Source organism: Neopsephotus bourkii, unplaced genomic scaffold (genome assembly GCF_033783945.1).
Source record: "Neopsephotus bourkii isolate Nb327-2 ecotype Australia unplaced genomic scaffold, CSIRO-AGI_Nbou_v1 NB_659, whole genome shotgun sequence".
Lineage (NCBI taxonomy): Eukaryota > Metazoa > Chordata > Aves > Psittaciformes > Psittacidae > Neopsephotus > Neopsephotus bourkii.
In genome coordinates, this window is record NW_026901158.1 from 26,478 (window position 1) to 48,995 (window position 22,518).

At 49.0% G+C, this 22,518-nt stretch overlaps 3 protein-coding genes across 7 annotated transcripts in view; 2 read left to right on the forward strand and 1 right to left on the reverse strand.

Annotated features, from left to right (window-relative positions):
- The first annotated feature begins 2,300 nt into the window (after window positions 1-2,300).
- CEL (carboxyl ester lipase) lies at window positions 2,301-8,485 on the forward strand. Its single transcript, XM_061352345.1, has 11 exons — window positions 2,301-2,452; window positions 2,965-3,115; window positions 3,533-3,655; window positions 3,923-4,120; window positions 4,217-4,347; window positions 4,782-4,889; window positions 5,118-5,235; window positions 6,140-6,326; window positions 6,831-7,034; window positions 7,520-7,717; window positions 8,219-8,485. The coding sequence occupies exons 1-11, from the start codon at window positions 2,387-2,389 to the stop codon at window positions 8,403-8,405; spliced, it is 1,671 nt and encodes a 556-aa protein (XP_061208329.1). The 5' UTR covers window positions 2,301-2,386; the 3' UTR covers window positions 8,406-8,485.
- Window positions 8,486-9,086: 601 nt separating this feature from the next.
- On the forward strand, window positions 9,087-16,602 carry GTF3C5 (general transcription factor IIIC subunit 5). Of its 2 annotated transcripts, none has more exons than XM_061352347.1 (11): window positions 9,087-9,179; window positions 9,661-9,883; window positions 10,127-10,325; window positions 11,398-11,593; window positions 11,948-12,052; window positions 12,602-12,716; window positions 13,302-13,382; window positions 13,931-14,028; window positions 14,665-14,747; window positions 15,763-15,905; window positions 16,415-16,602. In XM_061352347.1, exons 2-11 carry the CDS (start codon window positions 9,841-9,843, stop codon window positions 16,567-16,569), a joined length of 1,218 nt encoding a protein of 405 aa, XP_061208331.1. In that variant the 5' UTR covers window positions 9,087-9,179; window positions 9,661-9,840; the 3' UTR covers window positions 16,570-16,602. The 2 variants fall into 2 exon arrangements, with proteins under 2 accessions (XP_061208331.1, XP_061208330.1); XM_061352346.1 differs by having other exon boundaries at window positions 9,093-9,258.
- A 2,102-nt stretch (window positions 16,603-18,704) lies between these two features.
- Window positions 18,705-22,518, reverse strand: part of RALGDS (ral guanine nucleotide dissociation stimulator) — a 56,585-nt gene continuing 52,771 nt past the window's right edge. For 3 of the 4 annotated variants that reach the window (XM_061352343.1, XM_061352341.1, XM_061352340.1), the window contains exons 13-18: window positions 22,364-22,485; window positions 22,095-22,190; window positions 21,733-21,934; window positions 21,154-21,513; window positions 20,895-21,009; window positions 18,705-20,712 (exon numbers count right to left, since the gene is read on the reverse strand). In XM_061352343.1, coding sequence (XP_061208327.1) covers window positions 20,537-20,712; window positions 20,895-21,009; window positions 21,154-21,513; window positions 21,733-21,934; window positions 22,095-22,190; window positions 22,364-22,485 — 1,071 coding nt within the window. In that variant the 3' untranslated portion in view covers window positions 18,705-20,536. The remainder of the gene's footprint in view (window positions 20,713-20,894; window positions 21,010-21,153; window positions 21,514-21,732; window positions 21,935-22,094; window positions 22,191-22,363; window positions 22,486-22,518) is intronic. The other variant, XM_061352342.1, reaches the window with a different exon arrangement.

The window sequence follows — 22,518 nt, forward strand, 5'->3', positions numbered from 1 at the left end:
TGTTACTGAGTGAGATATGGGCCTATGTAATTAGGCCAGGGACCCAAATACAAGCTTTTGGGTTCCACTTCTGTTCAGTATCAGTTGTCCTTGTTTTTTCTGTAATCTGTCAAATGAGGAGAGCTGTACTGGCACATTCTGTCATGGATACGGGAATATTTGGTGTTCTGAACAGCTGCAGTTCCACTTGAAATGATGGATAATAATTTGTCAAGGCTTGACAATGTCACATCAGGAATGTGAGTGAGTGGCATGTGTTTGAAATGCTGGCCAAGGCTCTGAAATAGTCTTGGCCATGTTCTGAAAATGAATTTTGCAGTGTGCTTTCTGCACAGTTCTCCAGCCCTTTTGAAGAGTAGACTGGATGCTGGATGGACATTGTCTGTTTATCTGGGGATAGAAATGGCCAAATCCATAGTCTGACTGATACAGAAAGTCTCATTATATGCCACCAAGACTGCTGTGTTCAGTTCCACAGTTTGTATTATTTTAGATCTTTGAAATTTGTCCTGTCTGGTCTTGGAATGCAGTGAAAGCCAATATCAGTGTCCTACCCAGACAAGCATAAACTTCTTTCACGGCATTTGGCCTATTACATGGTAAGTCCATACATCTGCCCTTGTGCCTGTTTGAGACTGCTAAAAGGCAGAGCAAGGGAGCAACAGCTGGGTGTTGGTGGTCCGCTGCATCTCATGCAGGACAGTTAAGTCCCAGATATTGGGACACAGTGTTCCCCTGCTCTGATCTTGCGAAGGGCAAGTTGAAAGAAATGACCTTTCTGAGATCATCTAGTAAGTCCATGGCAGAGCTAGCATCCAGTCATTGCCATATCTCCCAGTCTAAATGGTTTTATAGATGAGACAGCTCTCCTCTCCCCACCTTGCTAAAATCACGGTAGCCCAAGGATCACCCTACCACTTCTGTTACTGGGCTAGGTATATTCTGCAGCGTGCTTACCCTCTGTTCATTATTGGCTTTCTCTTTTCTCCTCTAGGTTATGCCCCTAATGACATGCCCTTGAAAGCAAAACGCAGTACATGTAACTACAGTCTGCCCATCACAGTCAAGAAGCCTGATATGCTGTGCCTGCAGAAGGGCTTTCTTTGGTTAAACAAGCACTGAAGACAGCGAAGAGCAGCTGGCGTATGAGTCTGCAGAGGATGAGGATGATGAAGAGGAGGAAGAGAACTTCAAGCCTTCTGATGGAAGTGAAAATGAAATGGAGACAGAAATTCTGGACTACATGTGAACTCAGGGAGCAGTCTGGCTGCTGCTCAACTAACATTGTCTCTGCTGTTGGACCCTGAGAGCTGAGGGTTCAGCAACCATGCCCAGGATGTGAGAAAGCAGAACTTGCACTAAGAGGATGACAAGCTCACTGCACTAACTGTGGTGCTTGCTGATTGCTGTCATCCATTCTTGATGTTAGGGAGCATTACCTGTATTTTCGTAACTGCTGGCTAGTAAGTCTTCAAGTAAAGCTCAACAAACTCCTAAGACAGAGCGCAGAATCCAAAGCAGATGGTAATATATCAGAAGAGAGGAGAAGCTGCATACCCAAATGTTTCCATGTGTAGGAAGTGCACTTTAACTGGCTTGGTGTCCACATGGAAAACAGGGAATGGACATGAGGACAGCACTCGTCTTACTGGAGTCCTCAAGACAGGTGCTGCCCTTCTGCTTGTCTAAGGGGAATGAAAATCCTGGGCCATGACTTGAGCATCAGACCTCACTGGTGATCTTGGAAACAAAGCCAGCAGGAAAGAACACTTTCCGGCAGTGAGTAACTCCTTTGCACAATATGTAGTGTATGTTGCCCTCACGAGCCAGTGTGCTTCTCAAGCCTGTTCTGACTTCTCTGGTAGTTAGCAGAGACAGAAGGAAGCAGGCAATGGAGCAGAGCTTCAGGTCCACAGAGGCTGGCCACTTCCTAAGTCTGCCACTGACATCTGGATTGGTACCACCCTATTGCAGAAATTAAGGATCTGCTGGCATTTTCAGAGTCTTGGGCATTACGAGCACAAGGTTTCTCATTAGTTGCCAATAATACACTCTACTGTATGTTCAGTGTGTTTTGAGACTCTTGGGCTTGTGTGAGGCTTCTCAATGCTTCAGCTTTTTTGGTGTGCGCTGGAGTTTTGTTAGACTGAGCTATTTCCTTAGGTTTGGCTTGCAGCCCACAAAAGCAACATCTGCAGGGCTCTCACACTGTGATGCCAGCTTACCTCATCCATGGTTTGGCCTCAGCCTACTAAAGGACAAGTGTGTAGCGGCTCCTCTGGTTTAATTTAGAGCCAAGACTGGTTCATGGCATCGACTCACAGTGGCACTGCTAGATATATATGAGTCTCCACTTGGGAGCTGGCTCCTTGGGTGTGTGCTCACCATGGCTCGATGGGAGATCCTGTGCTTCGCCTTGTGCACCTTCCCTGTGGTAGCACAAGCTGCAACCGTAAGTACAAAAGCACTTTTTATGGCTTTGCAAGACAATTTGCCTGTTCCTGCCTGAATGAGTAAACTCCTTCTATGCCTGGTCTGGAGCCCATGAAAGAGAGCCTGCAGACCCTGACAGCCAAATCAGGGTATTTTCCTGCCCTAAAAATTGCAAGGTTCTCAACAACATTTTTCCAAAAGTTCCTGCACAGTTCTGTGTCAGGTCTGGCCTGGTTTAAATCTTCAAGCTGAAGGTCCTCAGGTTCTGCCATTCTCTTTGGGAGAGCAGGGGAATTGCTGCTTCCTGTCTGCTCCAGAGTGCATCCTGTAGGACATCTGCATTGAAACGTCTCCAATGGAAGCTACTTGTCATTTCCCCAGGGTTCTAAGGGGACAGCTGGGGAAGACAGGCTGTAAGTGGGTCTACTTGGGGGACTGGCCAGGGCAAGGTGTGGGTGCTGGCAACATGGGAAGCCAGAGGCATGAAGAACTGTGCAATGGATTTTCTCTTCTCCATGGTACCACATGCAGCTGGGTGTGGTGCTCACCGAGGGAGGTTTTGTGGAAGGAGAAAATAAAAGACGGGGACTCTTTGGAGACTACGTTGACATCTTCAGAGGGATCCCCTTTGCTGCCCCACCAAAGACTCTGGAAGACCCCAAACCTCATCCTGGCTGGGATGGTGAGATCCAGATTTTGAATGCCTTTGGTTTGGGGTTTTATTTTTGCTTCTCTCTCTTTAGTCTGTTTTGACAAGCCAAAGATACTGTTGCTTGCTTCTGTCTACTAAGCACTGCTAAGGAAAAACTCTTAGTCTCATGTTGGGTCTGAAAGTTTGTGTCTGAATGTTCCCCAACAACTGAAGTAACCATATGACAAGACTGAAGCATGGAACCTCCATCTCCCCCTCTGTCCAGAGCTAGTTAACATGGGGAAGGGTCCCACTTTGTCATTCTCACAGACTGGTCACAGTGGCTGGGGAGATTTTGCTGCCTCTGCCCTGGACTCACAGAGGAGAGCATGGATGGATGGAAGCTTGGAACCAAAAGATGGAGTTGATGCCTCTAACTAGGACCTGTTGTCTTTCCTCTCTTCTCAGGAACACTGCAGACAAAAGAATTCAAAAATCGCTGCATGCAGGTGACACTTACACAAACTGATGTCCGCGGGAGTGAGGACTGTCTCTATCTGAACATCTGGATCCCTCAGGGGAAGAGACAGGGTATGTGTTTGGCAGAGACCTGGGGAGGAGATTCTCAGTTGACTTTTGTGAACAAATTGCTCTGGAGCATCTCCCAGCAGCTATTTTCCCATAGTGGGTATCTGCAGGAGCACTGATTTTCAGGGGGAAAGGTGGGAACCATGTCAACTAATGTCCCTCAGCTGCAGCCTGTTGGGAGTTTCAGCCTCTTTACAGAATGTGGGCTTTCTTGGCCACATTCTGTAAAGACATGTTGTGGCTCACACTGCTTTTCTTCCTCATCTCCAGTCTCTACCAACATGCCAGTGATGATCTGGATCTATGGCGGCGCCTTCCTGCTAGGAGGAAGCCAGGGAGCCAACTTCCTCAATAACTACCTTTATGATGGTGAGGAGATTGCTGTGCGGGGCAATGTGATCGTGGTGACCATCAACTATCGCCTGGGGCCCCTGGGCTTCCTGAGTACTGGAGATGCAAACTTGCCAGGTATGGTTGCTGCTCCCTCTTCAGGGGATTGTCGTGGGTCCCCAGCTTACCAGCTTTGCTTTGTCCTTACTCAGTGGCAGGTGCTCTCTTGCTCAGGGAACTACGGGCTGAAAGACCAGCACATGGCTATTGCCTGGGTGAAGAGGAATATCAAGGCCTTTGGGGGTGACCCAGAAAACATCACAATCTTTGGGGAATCAGCTGGTGCTGTCAGTGTCTCCCTGCAGGTGTGTTGTCCTTATCAGAGTCCTCCAGAGCCACTTCTTTTCTCTGCAGACAAGAGAAATGATCCCCTTGGCATTCTGATGCTTTCCTCCACACATACCACCTGATTAACATCCTCTCCTGCTGGGGATCAGCAATGCTCGGCCTCTTTGCTTTGTGGCTTCTCCTCCCTCTTCAGTTTAATCTATCCCACTGCTGCAGGGATGTGTCCTTGCTTTTGGGACCCATGGCAAAATAGCATTTATTTGCCATAAGGCCCTACTCTGCTCTTCTTGTCACCATATCACCTTTTAACTGTTGAGACTGTTAAATAGGATGAGATCTGGGAGCTTCCCAGTGCCTGGAGCACAAGCTGTGAAGGGATCAGCCAGGTCTGGGAGGCGATGATCTCTTCAGCAGTTTGCACCTGAAACCCTGTTTCTATTTTGCACCACAGATGTTGACCCCAAAGAACAAGGGCCTGTTCAAGAGAGCCATCAGCCAGAGTGGCGTTGGTCTCTGCAGTTGGGCCATTCAGAAGAACCCACTCACCTGGGCTAAGAAGGTAACATGGAAGTCTTGCCTTTGGGAATGGAAAAAAAATAGAAAACTGATTCTCCAGAGAAAGGCATAACTAGCCAGGGATTCAGCAGGAGCCATGGTGCCAAACTGAGCTTTGAAAACATGCTGTTTTGAGATTAAAACCAACCATTCCTCTGCCTTTGTGAAGCTGGTAATGAAACCTGGCTTCAGAAGGTAGTGCTAGGAGGTTTCTCTCTCTCCCCTGCTGCAGCTTGGACAAAGTGTGGGATGCCCCACAGACAACACCACTGCCTTAGCCAACTGCCTGCGCATCTCCAACCCCAAATCTTTGACACTGGCCTACCATATGCAGCTGATCAACCTGTCCTGTAAGTCGTCCAGCCCATGCTATGGTGACTCCTCCACTCACAGCGACCCAGGTCTCTCTATGCTTTTGGTGGGACATGGGCAATTGCCAGGAGTGTTGAAGCAGTGCTTGTGTCCTATAGAAAGAGACAATAATGACAGATCTTGCAGTGACCTTCCACAGGCAGGTGCCCATTGGGCTGCATGAACACTGTCACCGTGCAATGGCAGCAGAGGCAGAGGCATTATTAAAGGGCCATGTCTTAGCTCCAGAGCAACCATATGGGCTTTCTGTTCTGTGAAAGCAGCAATTCCAGAATGAAGCTTACAAACAAAAATAATTGACCACAACCCTGGGTTTCTGAGTCACTGGGTGGAGTGTAGGACTCTTGCACCAAGTAGAGAATGTTTCTGGTTTTGTGCCTGTGGGGATTTCTTTCCCAAGAACACTGTCCTCCCCTTGCTCTCCTCATGCTCCTAGCAAATAGCTCCAGTGTTTGGACTTGCTTGGGTCAGAGAGCAGCCACACAGTAGCATAGTGCAGCCACACTGGCTGGAATCAGCTGTTCTGGCAATGAGTGAGCACAGCCAGGTGAGATGAGGAGAAGTTCTGCTCTTCCCCACATTTGGCTGGGCTTTTTGGAAAGTGACTGCATGGAAGAGAGGAATTTTTGATGTTACCTTCTGGTACTTGGCTGGCAGATCTCTTGCTCCTCTCCCCCACCTACAGGCATGAAGTTCACTGAATGCAATCCTGTGGTCACCCTGCTTCTGGGTGACATCCTGCTCATGCTGAAGTCACTGCCCAAGCTCTCATTCACCTCAGCCTATTCCTTCTACAGTTCTTTGAGTCATGGGATATGCCATGACTCACACATCTGTCTTTTCTCAGCTCCTAATGGACTCTCTTTTTGTCTTGTGCTGCAGCTCCTGTGGTTCACACACTTGCCCTCACTCCTGTCATTGATGGAGACTTCCTCCCAGACATGCCAGAGAACCTCTTTGCCTATGCTGCTGACATTGATTATATTGCTGGAGTTAATAACATGGATGGACACATGTTTGCTGGCATTGATTTACCTGTTATCAATCGCCCACTTGTGAAAATCACTGCGTAAGTGAAGGATGCACTACCTTCAAAAAAGGATGTCAATCCAGGTTAGGGTGCCTAGGGCATATGGTGCCAAGCCTTCAAAAGCAAGGGCCAGTTAGTGGAGAAGCTTCTCCATATTCCTTTAAGGTCCCCCTGAACTCAGCACCAGTGATAGGCTTAGCAGCCCTGATGCACTCTGTCCAAAGTAGATACACGCCAGACGTGCTAGGTGCCCACCCCATAAGACTCCTCTCTGGGGATGAAAGGAACCTGTGGCCAATTTGGCCTCAGGCTGTGCTGCTAAGAAAGCTTGAAGCACATGCCCTCCATCTAAGGCCTGGAATGAAATAACTCGATTTTATTCCACCAAACCATCACTAACTGCAGGGTTGGATCTGAATGTCAGTAAGGACTGGGATCCGTTTCCATGAGCCCTGCCCCACTTGAAGCTGCTGGTCTGCAAGAAGCTGCTGGCCTGCAATAAGCTGCTGGTCTGCAATTAATTGATACTACTTGTTTTTTCAGGGACGAGATCTATAATTTGGTCAAAGGACTTACTGTGGACAGGGGTGAGCGTGGAGCCAATGAGACCTACAGTGTCTACACACAAGCATGGGGCAAAAACCCAGAGCAGGAGGCCATGAAGAAGACAGTGGTGGACCTGATTACTGACTACATCTTCCTGATTCCCACGCAGTGGGCACTGAATCTGCATCTGCAGAATGCCCGGTGAGCAGCTCAGCCCTGGCAGGAGCCCAAAGCCCACCTGGGAGCCAAAACACTGAGTCCCAGCATAGGTTAAGAGGACTGAAATTGTAGGAGGCAGGCTTTTTGGTACTGAGTACACACTCACATATAGCTCGTATAAACACTATTTCTCTAATGATGCAAAGCAGTCATGCTAGAAATATGTTTAAAATTCCCATTACAACAAGTTTTTGCATCCTAAAAACTTCACAATTCATCCTAGCAATGTTTAATGCCATGAGACTTGGCAGTTGGATGATATGAGGGTTAGGGTGAGAATCAGAAATGGAAGCTAAAACTTACTAGATAGAAAGCTGTTTTCTCCTGAGACCACCTCTTAGATGCATGTGAGCCTCTTCCAAGGCTAAATCTCTGGCTCTGCTGGTATTTGGCGCATGGTTATGAATCTGCACACCTTTCTCTGCTCCCTACTTGCAGCTGCTTAGCAAATCCATTTATTTCCTCAGGAGTGCCAAGACATACAGCTACTTGTTCTCCCAGCCATCCCGAATGCCCATATACCCAAGCTGGGTAGGTGCTGACCATGCTGATGACCTGCAGTATGTGTTTGGGAAACCCTTTGCCACACCTCTGGGCTACCTGCCCAAGCACAGGACTGTCTCAAAGGCCATGATTGCTTACTGGACCAATTTTGCAAGGACAGGGTGAGTGCTTCTGGTTCCACATTTGCTGCAGCACTTCAACCTGCTCCCTTTGCCTATTAAGTTCTTAGGAGCAATTCCCAAAAGCTAGTTGTCCTCTGTCTGTACTTCCAATGTGAGCCTGGCTCTGTTTCGCAGTGGTGGAGTTTGCTCTGGGTCCTCCTGACCCAGAGAACACCTGGAGACAGCAGAAGCATTTTCAGGATTTGTGAATTCTACTTCAAACTTAATGATGAGGTTTGTTTCCAAGTCCTGGTGTTCAGACAGGAGCTAAGCTGTTGCATGCTGCCAGGGATGATGCTAGTAGGGACCAAGGGAGGAGACTGCAGGTCACCAGGTTGCTCCTAGCAGGGAGAATTGCTATTGCTTGTCCCAGTGTCCAACATCTTCTTTGCACTCACTCAAAGCCTCACCTGAGCAGTGTCCCTGCCAAACAACTCAGACCTTGCTGTATCCACAAGCTGCCCTAATACAAATGCATTTCTATGTCTCCTTTTCCCCCAGTGATCCTAACAAAGGGAATTCAAAGGTGCCTATTACCTGGCCACCCTATGCCAGTGAGGGCAGTTACTACCTGGAAATCAACAACAAGATAAACCAAAACTCTGTGAAGCAGAATCTGAAATCCCAGTATGTGAACTTCTGGAACTCTGTCTATCAGAATCTGCCGCTGGCTGCAACATCACCCTGACTGAAGAGCTGCTCAGCAGATAACAAAGACAAAACAACTTTTTAAAGAGAGACCTCATTCATTAAAAGCTTGCTTGTAACTGAGCAATTCTGTTTTCTCCATGTCTTTGCTGTGACAGGATTTTCTCCCCACTGTTAAGGCAAGTGACATCCAGCCTTTGGGCAATGCGTGTTCCCCTGACCCGGTTACACTGTGATGTGCCAGGGAAGCTGCTGACACAAGAGCCACGGCTCCCTCTGGACCAAGCAAGCACTTGACAGGGTTTGCTTTACCTCATCACCTGTGTGATGGCTGACTGGACAGGATTAATCCAGTCCTGCCCGCTCAATATCCGCACGTCATTGTCAACATCCATGCTAATTACAAGCACCTCTTAGATAATTACAGTGGTAATATATATGAACGCAAACCAGTGGGTGAACTATCACCATACGTGCCCACAAATCGGCTCAGAAGCTCCAAGGGGGCAAAAAAAGCCGGAGGATGTCGTGCCGCACAGGCTTGTGGGCAGAGGCCAGCCTGGGGAGATCCGGCTCTGAGCGCGAGCAGAGGAGGAGCCTGAGCCCGGCGGCGCTCGCTCCCGCAGCAGCCACCCCTATCGGGACCGCCCCGGCCTCGCGCCGCTGCCGTAGGAACCGTCCTGGGGCGGAACTTTTGTTCTGAGGTCAAGAGCGACTGCCGGGAGCGGCCCGGGCGGGGAGCGATGGCTGAGTGCGGGCGGCTGGGAGAGCCGGGCTCGGCCGTGCTGGAACTGCCTCGCACGCCGCGGCTGGTGTGCGTGGAATACCCGGGGCTGGTGCGGGACGTCGGGGCCATGCTGCGGACGCTGGGAGGAGAGCAGGGGGTGTCGCGGGTGAGGGGACCCCGGGGGAGGTGGAGGTGATCAGGGCGGAGGGTCTGGGGGGTAGGGAGGCCAGTCCAGGCGCTGGGGAGGGGCTGAGGGGGGGGGCAGGGAGCCTCCCATTGCGGGCTCGCTCTGTCCGACTGCCCAGGCCCTGCATGTGCCCGCTCAGGCTCCACGCGTGGCTGCGGGGTAATGCCGCTCGTCTGCACGGCAGCTGCCCGCGAGAGGAGGCGGGAAGTGCCGGCCAGGGCAGGATCCGCTGCCCGTCCACCCGGAGCGCTGCCGGCCCTAGTGTGGCGGCGATTCCTACCCCTGAGGCGGTGCGAGCGCGCGGGGCTGGTGCTAGAGGCCCGAGGAGATGGGCTGTGCAGGTGAGATGCTGACGGAGAATGTGCCTGGCCTTGCTGACAGATCTATGCGGACCCCGCCAAAAGGCTGGAGCTGTATTTCCGCCCCAAGGACCCCTACTGCCATCCCGTATGTGCCAATCGCTTCCCAACCTCCACCCTGCTGCTGAAGGTGAAGAGGAGGACCAAAAAGAAAAAGCAGTTGGATACCAAAGAACAAATCCAGCCTGAAGTCGAGTTTGAAATGGAAATTCTTGGGACTGTTGCGACTGTTTACAAATTTCAAGGTAGTACTTGGGTTTGTGTCCACGTGACTTAAAGACAAAGTGTGTCTGATGGGAAAGAGAAGTGTTTCCCTTTAAACAATTCAGGACTGAAAGGAAAATCAAATATCCTGTTGTTATAGCCTACTTGGTGTGTAAACCTTTGCATAAACTTGTCAGACTCCTGCTCATGTAAATTGAGTGTTGTGAGAAATACTGGTGTATTCACAATTAACTTTACTATGTTTTAAATTCTGTTTCGCACAGGAATGTCTGATTTCCAGTACCTGGCAATGCACTCTGGTTCTGATGGAAAACAAACTTCCATGTACAACAAAGTCCTAATGCTCAAACCAGAGAAGGAAGAATTTTTCAACAGAGAGTTACCACTCTACATCCCACCACCAATTTTCTCACGTCTGGACACTCCCATTGACTATTTTTATCGGCCAGATATACAACACCGGTTAGTGCCTTTTCTCACAATGTAGCATATAGCTGTGTTGGTTCTGGAATGGACAGGTAGTGAAAAGATTTCCTGGTTTGATATATACTTCTACTTGAGGTATAACCACTTGAAGATGCCTCGAATTCATTCTGACTTCACTGTTATTATAGGATCTCTGCTCTCAAAGCATCAGAGCAGAACTAAATAATTCATGTGTTTCTCCTGTTTAAGCTGATGCCTTAATCTGTTTTACCCCTCTTGATTTGGCACAGCAGAAGCAGGCACCCTTCAGAAACTGCCTGGACAGCAGAAACCCCAGCAAAAGTCCACCTGAGGCCTTGCCAGGTGAGGGGAGCTGGTGATCTGCTGCAGATGGCAGCCTCCCCCAGCATGCTCCTGGAAGCATGGCATGCAGTGAGCCTGGCTTTCTGCCTGCTTCCAGCGGGCTGGAGCCGAGGGGGAGTGTGCAGGAGTCAGTGCCATGTGTTCCTGTGACTGTGCTCACTGGACTTGGTCCCTCTTGGTCACCAGTTGGTTTTGCCAGAAGAACAACCTGTGAACTCTCCCACAAGAAACATATTTTGGTTTCTCACTGTGGTCCTTCATTGGCACTTAAAAATATATATTTATTTATTTATCTTAACTGCATTTCCATTTTGCCTGGTCTGTGTACCTACCAACCTGCAGTAGCTACAGAGGAGCAAATGGGGAGTGTGAAGCCTTTTGTGCTGCTAATGCATTTCATACAGAGCACTGGGGTAACTCCCCAGGAGTTTTCTGCCAGGTAGTGCAGAGAGCTCTGTCATTGTGGAACTGTATGTAGTTTTCATGTTGTTTTGCAGGTTTTTTCTCTTTTTTTTTTTTTTTAATATTTAAACTTTCCTCAGTGGTGTCACAAGATTCCTTTATGGTACCAGTATGTGATAGGGAGGTGGGGTGAAAGACAAACTGACCCATTGCTCACTGAAGCCGAGTCCCTTCTCTTCCAAAACCTTGAGCACAGGCTTCCATTTTCACGTTTCCTGTGAAGGCCCCAGGTCTGTGTGTGCCCCAGGCAAAAAGCAGACCTGATCCTTTCCCTGTTTCTTAGGGAAGGATACAACAATCCCCAGGTGTCTGGTGAGAACCTGATTGGCCTCAGCAGGGCCCGTCGACCACACAATGCTATCTTTGTGAACTTTGATGACAAAGAGGTCCCCGCTAAACCACTGGATGCTGCTGTACAGACCTGGAAGAAAGTGTGCACAAATCCTGTGGATAAAAAGGTGGAGGAAGAGCTGAAAAAGGTACGTACGTGCCTTACTCGTGGGCTGAGGGCTGTACTGCAGCATACTGTGAAGGAACAAACTGCAGGCAGCCATTTTCTCTGACTTCCCCAAAAATTCTTGGTGATTGTAACTGACTGATATAGCAAGTGTCAGTAGACACCGCTGACATTGCTGTGTTCAGTTCAATTGTACATGTCAAGATCTGAATGTTTTTGCAGCCAGCTCACATGAAGTTCCTTTTCCTGCCGCTAGTTCTTGCATTACCATTTTGGTAGCCAAAGACCCCAGCATAGAAAAAGTCCACTTGGAAAGCTGAACTGCCCTTGGTAACTCACTTCCCACTGTTCCATGGTTGGTTTTGTATTATTTTAGCTCTTTGAAGTCCGTCCTGTCTGGTCTCGGAATGCAGTGAAAGCCAATATCAGTGTCCACCCAGACAAGCTGAAACTTCTTTTGCCGTATTTGGCCTATTACATGGTAAGTCTGTATAGTTGCCCTTGTGCCTGTCTGAGGCTGCTACGAGGCAGAGCAAGGAAGCATCAGCTGGGTGTTTCTGGCTCTTTAGCATTTTTTGAGGCCCTACCACCAAAGTACCTGTGCTTAATCTTATGTAAAGAGAATGATGGAAGGAAAGCCTAGCTTCTGAACAGACGTTAAAGCTGTGGAAGATTCAGAAACTGTTCGCATTATTGCTTCTAATCAGCTCTGCAGTTCAGTCAGACACTCAAATTAACTGTTCATCTGGCATAGATAGCAGGTTTTTTCCAAGCAAACACTTTATGGTGACCTTGCAAGTCAGTTTGTAAAAGCACACAAATATTTGTGCTTCGATGCATTGATTGACTTGAGTTTCAGTAGATAAATACATGTTGTGGCAAGTGAGGAAAGGTCTGGTAAAAGAAATAACCTTTGGAAAATGAGGGGAAATACTAAAATTTTTTAAGACCCTCTGCAACACTGTACTGAAGAAATTATACAACACTGTCCTGTTTTTTTGTAACCATGTTCCCGCATGTGTGTTTATAGTTAACAGGTCCTTGGAGAAGCCTATGGGTTAGGTTTGGGTATGACCCCAGAAAACATCCTGAAGCAAAGATTTATCAAGTACTGGACTTCCGAATTCGCTGTGGAATGAAATATGGTAAAAACGCCCAACCCACAGAGATGCTCTCTCTGCTTTCTGATTAATCCTGATAGTACTTTTCTTTTTACTTGTTTCTCATACTCTTTTGTATTCCTTTAATACATTTATTTTATAGTAGGCAATAGTCTTTCCTCATTTGGCACATTCCAAACTCAGCGGACTGACTGTATAGTCAGCTGGCTGACTTTTCTCCTCCATGTATTCAAATCCCAAGTGGATGTAGCAGACCGTCTTCCCTCTCACTCAGGGGAGGCACTGAGCAATACATTCTGTTACTTACCTAGTAGCTTTCCCTCGAGGAACTCAGGAAGGACCTCATCTTGTGCAGGATGCTCAGTCTCAGACCTTTCTGAGGTCAGTCCATGGGAGAGCTAGCATCCAGTCATTGCCGTCACATCACATCACCCAGTCTAAACGATTTTATAGATATGACAGCTCTCCTCTCCCCACCTTGCTAAAATCATGGTAGCCCAAGGATTACCCTGCCTTTCATATACCAGCCCACCACTTGTTACTGAGCTAGGGATATTCTGCAGTGTGCTTACCCTCTGTTCATTACTGGCTTTCTCTTTTCTCCTCTAGGTTACGCCTCTAATGACATGCCTGTGAAAGCAAAACGCAGTACATATAACTACAATTTGCCCATCACAGTCAAGAAGCCTGGTACGCTGTGCCTGCATAAGGGCTTTCTGGCTCTTTTGTTTGTTTAGTCCACCCTAGTGCCAGGTGGTGAAGGGTCTTCCTGTTTTCTACCTGAGCCAAAACTGGAGCTTTATTTCTGGTTATAATGTGGTGTTGCTGTTAAGCCAGTAGAAGAATCTCCTCGGAAGTGTTGTGAGAGTCTTTGGTGCATGTCTGGCTGAGCCACAGTACCTGGTAGCAGACAAGGGAGTTCTGCCAGCAATACTGAGGAAATTCAGCATTCACTTCAGTGATGGTGCAGAGTAAGGGGAGAGGTTTCTGTTTTCTTTGTCAAGGAACAGTAGAAGAGGTTAAAATTCTGAACAAATGTGTTACGGAAAAAGCCACCAAACTTGCCGCTGTTCCTGTACCTGTCTAGAAATGTCTTTGAAGAATGAGCAACATGTGCTCAGTTGCTGGCTTGGTCTGGTTTTTTCAACCAGCAAAGTTGAGTCAGCATAGAGAAATGATAGTACAATGCCACAGGATGAAAGATGTCCCTAATTAGGACTCTTTTTTTTGTCTTTCAGTAAGTCACACAGTAAGTGTACATGATCTGAAACAGGGGCTTGGTACACCCAGTGCCCTTGGTGCAAAAAAGACTGCCTCCAGCAGATATAAACTGAAGGTAACTATTACTCTCTTTAACAAGAATCTTAAAATAACTTAGTGGAAAAGTGTTGTTTACCATTTTGTCAGTGAGTGAGGGAACAGTTGTGGGTGAATTGATGTCCTCAGATTTCGTGGGAAGCTGCTAGTTATACACATCACTACAGAATTTCACCTGCTGAATGTATTTCTGCAAGATGGCATTGATACTCTCAGCCCTAGTCTTAGATGATGTCATGAGCATTTTGTTTCAGTTGATAAAACTGATACTTTGTGAGCAACGAAACGCAAAAAATGGCCATGTATTTATCAAGTTGTCCTACAAGCCAGGAGTCTTTTGTTCTTCCCTTTTTGTTAGAATGAAACCTATGAGCCACTGTTAAACAGTAACAGGCTGCATAGCTGCAGTCTGAGAGATGAAATGTGTTCTCTGCACAACTGTGCTGTTGTGACTATTGCTGCAGTGAAGTTTTGCTGCATTCCTCATTCAGCTTTATCTTTTATCATATGCAGCCCTGTGTCTTGGAACTGATCTGCATTGGAAGCGCCTTATTCTTGATTCAGCCAACTGGAAGTACTGATCAGTTACACCAAAGTTGTCCTGTTGCACCATAAAAATGCACATTAATCTTTTCTCCTTCTTTCCTCCTCTTAGGAATCCATTTATATTTTCCAAGAAGGAGCCTTACCCCCTTATCGGCAGATGTTCTACCAGCTCTGTGATTTGAATGTAGAAAGGTATTGCACACTGGCAGCTGAGTCTTCTGTTAGAGCTAGATTTCAAAGCCAGCATAGAATCATAGAATGGTGTGGACTGGAAAGGACCTTAAGATCATCCAGTTCCTCTAGCTCCAACCTCCCTGTCATGGGAAGGGATGCCTCCCACTAGACCAGGTTGCCCAAGCCCCATCCAGCGTGGCCTTAAACACTGCCAGGGATGGAGCATTCACAACCACCGTGGGCAGCCTGTGTCAGCACCTCACCACTCACAGTAAAGAATTTCTTCCTTATATCCAACCTGAACTTCCCCTGTTTCACCCATCACCCCTTGTCCTATCACTACAGTCCCTGATAAAGAGTCCCTCCCCACCATCCTTGTAGCCCTCTCCAAGCTACTCTGAGGTCTCCATGCAGCCTTCTTTTGTCCAGGCTGAACAGCCCCAATTTTGTCAACCTGTCTTTAAACAGGAGGTGTTCCAGCCCCTGATCATCCTCGTGGCCTCCTCTGGACTTGCTCCAACAGCTCAATGTCTTTCTTATGTGAGGACACCAGAACTGCACAGAGTGGTGCAAGTGGGGTCTTACAAGAGCAGAGCAGAGCAGAGGGGGCAGGATCACCTCTGTCAACCTGCTGGTCATGCTCCTTTTGATGCCGTTCAGGACATGGGTGGTTCTTGCATCAGGTGCACACTGAAGCGACTTATGTTCAGTTTCTCATCAACCAGCATACCCAAGTCCTCAGGCTGCTCTGAATCACTTCTCCACCCAACCTGTAGCTGTGCCTGGGATTTTCCGTATTGTTTATAGCCAGTCCATTCCCCTCTCTCGACCATAGACTTGAGAGGTGTTTAGCTTCATTAAAATAGAACAGACTTTTCACACGTGAACTTCCAGTCTCATATGACAATTACCCGAATAAATATGCTATTCCAACTCAATGAAATAAAAGGGAAGTAAGGCATACCCTGCCTCATTTGAAGCCTGTATCTGAAAGTAGAAGGCTAACATTTCCTTCTCTTTTGCTGTTTTTTAGGCTACAGAAAATCATCCATCGTAATGATGGCACCGAGTCAGAATGCACAGAGCGGGATGGATGGTGCGTTCCAAAGACTAGCGATGAGCTGCGAGATACCATGTCTCTGATGATAAAGCATATAATCAGATCCACAAGACCTGGTAGGGATGCTTCTGAACATCAAAGTGTATTACTGTCTTACTGCCTACTACTATTATTGGGAATAGCTGGAAGTAAAGGTCATCTGTTTCATCTTCCCAGTGTCACAGCCTTCAGGTTTTAAATGTCTTTGCACAGTGAAAATCAAGATCCTATTCTTAATGATGTATCTGCTGGTGGCATTTTACTTTTTATTTATGTTATTAATCAAAGAATAAGCAAGGAAATTATTTTTGCATGCTGAGCCAAAGCAGTATCCCAGTGAGAGAGATCAGAATCAGCCGGGAGAAGGGGCACAGCACTGCAGATGTGCCAGTGTTCTGCTAGCATTTCTGGAATATGGAAACAGATGGCTTTGGGCTTAATCAAAGTCTATTAAGATGTGAAATAGTGGCTGTGCCCCTCCAGCTTCTGCCTTCCTCTCACATGTTTTGAGAACTCTACTGCAGATGCCCACAAGTTTCACTGAGAGAGGCATCATGGTGTCTTTCTTTCTTTCTTCCCAATTAAGCTCTTTTCTCAAATAAAAGAAGCAGGGAAGATAGTGAAGAGCAGCTGGCATATGAGTCTGCAGAGGATGAGGATGATGAAGAGGAGGAAGAGGACTTCAAGCCTTCTGATGGGAGTGAAAATGAAATGGAGACAGAAATTCTGGACTACGTGTGAACTCGGGGAGCAGTCTGGCTGCTGCTCGACTAACACTGTCTGCTGCTGGACCCTGAGAGCTGAAGGTTCAGCAACCATGCCCAGGATGTTGTACTAAGAGGATGACAAGCTCACTGCACTAACTGTGGTGCTTGCTGATTGCTGTCATCCATTCTTGATGTTAGGGAGCATTACCTGTATTTTCGTAACTGCTGGCTAGTAAGTCTTCAAGTAAAGCTCAACAAACTCCTAAGACAGAGCGCAGAATCCAAAGCAGATGGTAATATACCAGAAGAGAGGAGAAGCTGCATACCCAAATGTTTCCATGTGTAGGAAGTGCACTTTAACTGGCTTGGTGTCCACATGGAAAACAGGGAATGGACATGAGGACAGCACTCGTCTTAACTGCAGTCCTCAAGACAGGTGCTGCCCTTCTGCTTGTCTAAGGGGAATGAAAATCCTGGGCCATAACTTGAGCATCAGACCTCACCTGGTGATCTTGGAAATAAAGCCAGCAGGAAAGAACACTTTCCGGCAGTGAGTAACTCCTTTGCACAATATGTAGTGTATGTTGTCCTCACGAGCCAGTGTGCTTCTCAAGCCTGTTCTGACTTCTCTGGTAGTTAGCAGAGACAGAAGGAAGCAGGCAATGGAGCAGAGCTTCAGGTCCACAGAGGCTGGCCACTTCCTAAGTCTGCCACTGACATCTGGATTGGTACCACCCTATTGCAGAAATTAAGGATCTGCTGGCATTTTCAGAGTCTTGTGCATTACGAGCACAAGGTTTCTCATTAGTTGCCAATAATATACTCTACTGCATGTTCAGTGTGTTTTGAGACTCTTGGGCTTGTGTGAGGCTTCTCAATGCTTCAGCTTTTTTGGTGTGCGCTGGAGTTTTATTAGACTGAAGTATTTCCTTAGGTTTGGCTTGCAGCCCACAAAAGCAACATCTGCAGGGCTTTCACACTGTGACACACAGCTGTGCTGCTGGGTATCCAGCATATGTATTTATGTATGCGTGTATCCCCATAGAAGCTGCATCTGAGCACTCAGGTGTGTGCTCATCATGGCGTGCTGGGAGATCCTGTGTTTTGCTTTGTGCAAACCTCAGGGTAGCACAGGCTGCAGATGTAGGTACAAAGGCATTGTTATGGCTTTAATATGGGGGGGGAGGGGGGGATGCTGCACATCTGTTGTTTTGTCTAAGGGCGCCTCCAGCCAAGGTAAGTTGTCAGTCCTGCCAGTGTGGGAATTCTGAGGCACAAGCGGCTGTGCAATGGACTTACGCTTGTCGGTGCAGCACATCACAGCACTAAGAAGAAAAGGAGAGATGTAGTGGACACAGTGCTGCTATGTCAGAATATGTGCTCAGATACTAGGAAGCATCACAAATAAACATTCTTGTAAATGCTAAGAAAAACACAGGCTTCCTATGAACAGGAGGCCCAAAGCCAAAGGAGCTAGCAGTCACTTGTGCCAGAGTTCATTCACTTTCCTGGCATTTTCAAAATTTCCCTGTATTGGAAGGCTGTAGCAATTTGGGTGTTTAATTCTTCCTGAGCAGGTAACAGCATTACCAGCCCTGAATGTACAATGCAATCCTTTCATTTCCAAAAGCTTAGGCCTTAAATGGATCTACATAGCCACAGGCACAGCAAAATTATTGATTATGCTGCTGCATCCTTAATATCCACACTCTGAATCAACACAATATCCAAGTAATATCCACTGCCATTTGTGCAGTTATAGAAGATAAGCATTCTGGCCATGCTAGGAAATGAGCCCTTGAGCACCAGAATGATGCCTCAAACCAAGGCAGATCACTGTATCCAGACCATAAGGACCAACCACTGCATTTGCTCTTAAAGCCATTGCTTATATTGAAAGGACATCCAGTAAATTGGACGCAACCAGAAAATGCGAAAGTCCCAACAAGTCACAGGTTCAAATGAATAGGTTTCATTTGAAAATAAGGTACTGGCCCCTCAAACAAAAAGCCTGTAGCTTACTTCAAACACAAAATAAAGCTCAGCTCAGCTGAGTTAATGTAAGGTAGCAACCACCTTCCCCACAGTTAGGCCTACTCTTCTTTCTCCAGGAACATGCCAGCATTTTAGGGAAGGAGGACAGGACAAACTCTGCCCTGGGACAGAGACGTTTGAACATCAGTATTTTACTGCAAATATTAAATTACATTGCTGTGTACAAGTCACACCAGGGAGTGTGCGCCTTCACTGAAGTGGTACAAAATACATACGGTACAGCCAGTCCGTCCGATGACACTGGGTTGCTGGGGGACACTAGGGGAAGGGGGACCAGCATGGCCCCAGGGTGGGCAGGAGATGGCAGCACAGAGCAGAGAGAGGACCCTGGATGCTGGTGCCCAAGGGCTGGGTTTTGAGCAGGGTGGGAGGCAGGAGGCTGCCCGTGTCAGGGAGCCATGGGCTCCCATCATGTGCAGAGATGTGCAATGCCACCCAAGGGGATAGAGGGCTGTGAGAGCACACTGCCAGCAGCGCCGGTCCCCAGCGTGGCCATGCAGCCTTGCTGCATCCCCAGGTGCTGCCCAGGCCCCTCTGCTACAGAAGAGGTGCTGCGACCCCCAGGAGCATGGACAGAGGGAAACGGGAACACCACTTTGGAAGGAAGCACGCTGAAAGGTAAAAAATTAAAAGAGATGGAGGAGTAAAAAATGGTCCCCTTTTGGTTAGTGTTCCCTACAGCGATTAAAACAAGCATCTCTGCTCCTGCTTGGATGGTAGAAAAACGGGAGGGGAGGGTGGCCAGCAGTGCCTGCACCCCATGAGCATGGCAGAGAGACTGCTGCTATCACTGTCCCTCCAGGCACCCTTAAATACCAGGGTGGGGGGAGGGACTGGACTGCAGGGCAGGCGGAGGCTGGATTAGTAAAATGTACACGTTTGACTCTTCTATTTACAACCAATAAATATGGGGGGGGGGGGGGGGAGAAATCAGTAAACTATTTTGTTTTATACAAAAGAAGTCTCAGTGCTGCTTCTCCCATGGTCAGTGTTTGAAAAAGTCTGGTTGAAGCCCAAGGCGTGTGGCACTTTCTGTGGGCAGCAGCTGGGGCACCAGAAGCTCTGGCTCCTCACCTGCCCATGCAGACCCAAGGACCCTATTTACACGAGTTCAAACAGAATTTTGTTCTCCTCCTCGTGGGCTGGCAGCACTTGGGGCACAGCCCAAAGCTTCCTCAGATGGCAGAAGAGACACTGACGTTTGATCTTTGGTGCAAGTTTGAACATGGGCTGTGAAAGTCCAGCTGTGGGGCATGCTGGACTTGGGAGAGAAGAGAGACCATGCAGGCTTTCAGTTGTTGGGAGTATGAGCCACCCAATCCATCATGGCATGGACACAGCCCTCCTCCACAGGGCTCCAAGCATCGGTGCAGGGCTGCATCCTTTCCAGCTCACTTCCCAGACCAGGGCATCCACAGCTTCTCCCAAAGGAATGACAGGCAGAGAAGTGTGGCAACAGTGATGCCAGTTATCCAGGGGAGGAAGGACATGGAGGTAAAACACCACCAGGAAAGCTGGGAAGAAGAGCACCCCACCATGTGCTTGTGCTCTACTCCTTGCAGATGGCCCCTCTTGTGAGTCACTACTCCCTGGCTTGCTCGGACACAAGGCACCTACGGCAGAGGCAGCTTCAGCCAAGGGCTGCCCAGTGGCTGGGCTGGACTAGTGTCACACCAGGCGGGAGGGGAACAGAGAGTGAGGGGGAGAGAGAGGCCCCCATTCTGCTGTCTTCCTGTGCAGAAACAAGGACCCAACCGAAACAGACCGAGGTCGACACCGGCTGATGAAGTGCCCGGCTCTTGGTGCAGCAGGGCGATGCACAGCGGGACCTGTGGGCAAGGGCCACTGCTCTTGCTGTGCCAGGCAGCACAAGGACCACCTGCAGCCAAGGCCGGATCAGCATGCCCCCAAAGCCCCACTGGTGATGGGTGGCAGTGGGGCTGAGGCTAGAAGATGCCTTTGGCGATCTTCAGGCCTTTCTGCTTCATCCTGGGCAGGGTGGAGCTGGAGCCATGCTTGATCTTCACTCCCTTGGAGAAGCCCCTCTTCTTGAGCACAAAATCATAGTTGGCAGCAGAGTTCATGGCATAGAAGACATTGGCATTGTCGGGGATCTTCAGCTCTGGAAATGACCAAGGATGGGGGTCAGTTGGGTACCCTTTCCCTGAAGGGGGGGGCAGAATGGGGCTGAGGGCTGTCCCCAGGTACTGACAGCTCCAAGTCCAGCTTCCAAGCCAGGCTGCAGGGCTTCATGGCTGGCTGAGGATATAGACCCCCGGAAAGCCCCCACACCCCAGCACACACCTCTCTCCTCTGAGATGATCTGAATGAGCTCATAGTCTTCAGGCCTGTCCCCATCCAAGTTGTGTTTTGCCATGGCCTTGCGAATAACAACTGGGGTCTTATCCTGGCTCGTCACCTGCAAGCAGAGAACATTATTAACCAAAGGGTGCAAAACACGGCAAAGCCTCTCACTACGGCCTACCCCCAAAATGGGCCTTGACCACAACCAAGTGGGGTGAGCCACCCTTTCCTGGCATCACCACACATGCCCTGCACTAACCAGGATGCTCTTGTACATGTTGCCGTTGTCCACAGCCAGGCTGACACGGATGATGCAACAGTCGTCAACCTGCTGGTTGTAGAGGGGCAGCGAGAGCGAGGAGTAGCTGGAGATGCCAGAGACTGAGCGCTTGTGGGTACGGGAGGCCGTCACTGGTGTGGAGGAGACTGAAGAGGATGAGGCACTGCTGGAGCCTGAGCCAATGCCTGATGTGTCCAGGGAGGAGAGGGACGTGGATTCCCAGAACTGGAGGGCAGGGAGGAGAGGGGATGCGGAGGACACAGCAGGTTTAACTTCTCCATTGGCCACAGACAGGGCGTACCAGCGCTGGGGTAGGGAGGCCAGAGGGATCTCACTGACCTGTGAGAACAGGGGACTGACATGACTACAGCCACCAGAGGTGAGAGAGCCTTGCCATTCCGCTGGAGCAGCAAAGGGGAGGGGCCTCCCTCACCCCAGTGGATCAGAAACAACCTCTGGGAATCCCCCAGACCCAGTGCCAGCACCAGAGCTGGGGCAGTTCCTACACAATGGCCACACCTGCCTCCAGAGGCCCGGACCCCATAAACTGCCCCATACCTTCTTCTCCTGACAGTCGGGGGACTCAGGGATGAAGCTGATGTTGATCTCCTCCACATCGGAGCTGCTGGAGCCAGCGGAGGTGACGCTCACTGAATCAGTGGCATCCCCGCTGCACAGGTACTGCCCACACTTGAGCTGATCAAAGGATTTTGAGTGGGAGCTGCTGCTGCCACAGGGCTCGGTGCTTGGTGGCTGCCGGCTGCCAGGAGAGATGCAGGGCAGGTGAGAACAGGGCAGAGCAGGTGTGCACTTGGCTGGCAGGACAGTGGCCACCACAGCCTGGCTCCCTGCAATGCCAGTGATGCCCCATATTTGCCCCTGTCTCCACCCTGCATCTTGCCGGGGACAAGCAGACTCACTCGCTCCATCGCTTGATGATGCCTGTGTTTTTCTTTGCTTTCAACGTGTTGCTGGCTGACTCTGACAGTGGCTCAATCTCACATGACAGCCCGTAGCTAGGAAGGGAAAGATGAGGGTTTGAGTTCTCCATGCTGCCATGGCTGTGGAGAGGAGGCAGCACAGACACTGGAGCGTGGGGTAGCTGCTGCTCATTAGCTGGAGGAGACCAGCAGTGGGACCTCCCCATGCACCAGCAGCAGCACAGCCTTAAGTTCCCTATCATACTCACCTCTCAGCCTCACTGAGCCGCTCCAGACTGTGGAACCAGTCCACGAACTGGTCCTCCCGCGTGAAGCTGTAGTTGTTGCAGGCTGACTGAAGCAGCTTGATCTGAGCAATGACTTCGAACTCCTGCAGTAAATAGACGCCATGAGACCAGATCTG

Bases quoted from the DNA above. Each gene is read 5' to 3' on its own strand.
- GTF3C5 (XM_061352346.1), top strand. From the start codon at position 9,109: ATGGCTGAGTGCGGGCGGCTGGGAGAGCCGGGCTCGGCCGTGCTGGAA. The intron at 10,326-11,397 runs GTTAGTGCCTTT...CCTGTTTCTTAG, and splicing joins CGGCCAGATATACAACACCG to GGAAGGATACAACAATCCCC. The intron at 13,383-13,930 runs GTACGCTGTGCC...TTTGTCTTTCAG, and splicing joins CATCACAGTCAAGAAGCCTG to TAAGTCACACAGTAAGTGTA.
- CEL (XM_061352345.1), top strand. From the start codon at position 2,387: ATGGCTCGATGGGAGATCCTGTGCTTCGCCTTGTGCACCTTCCCTGTG. The intron at 5,236-6,139 runs GTAAGTCGTCCA...CTTGTGCTGCAG, and splicing joins GCAGCTGATCAACCTGTCCT to CTCCTGTGGTTCACACACTT. The intron at 7,718-8,218 runs GTGAGTGCTTCT...CTTTTCCCCCAG, and splicing joins ACCAATTTTGCAAGGACAGG to TGATCCTAACAAAGGGAATT.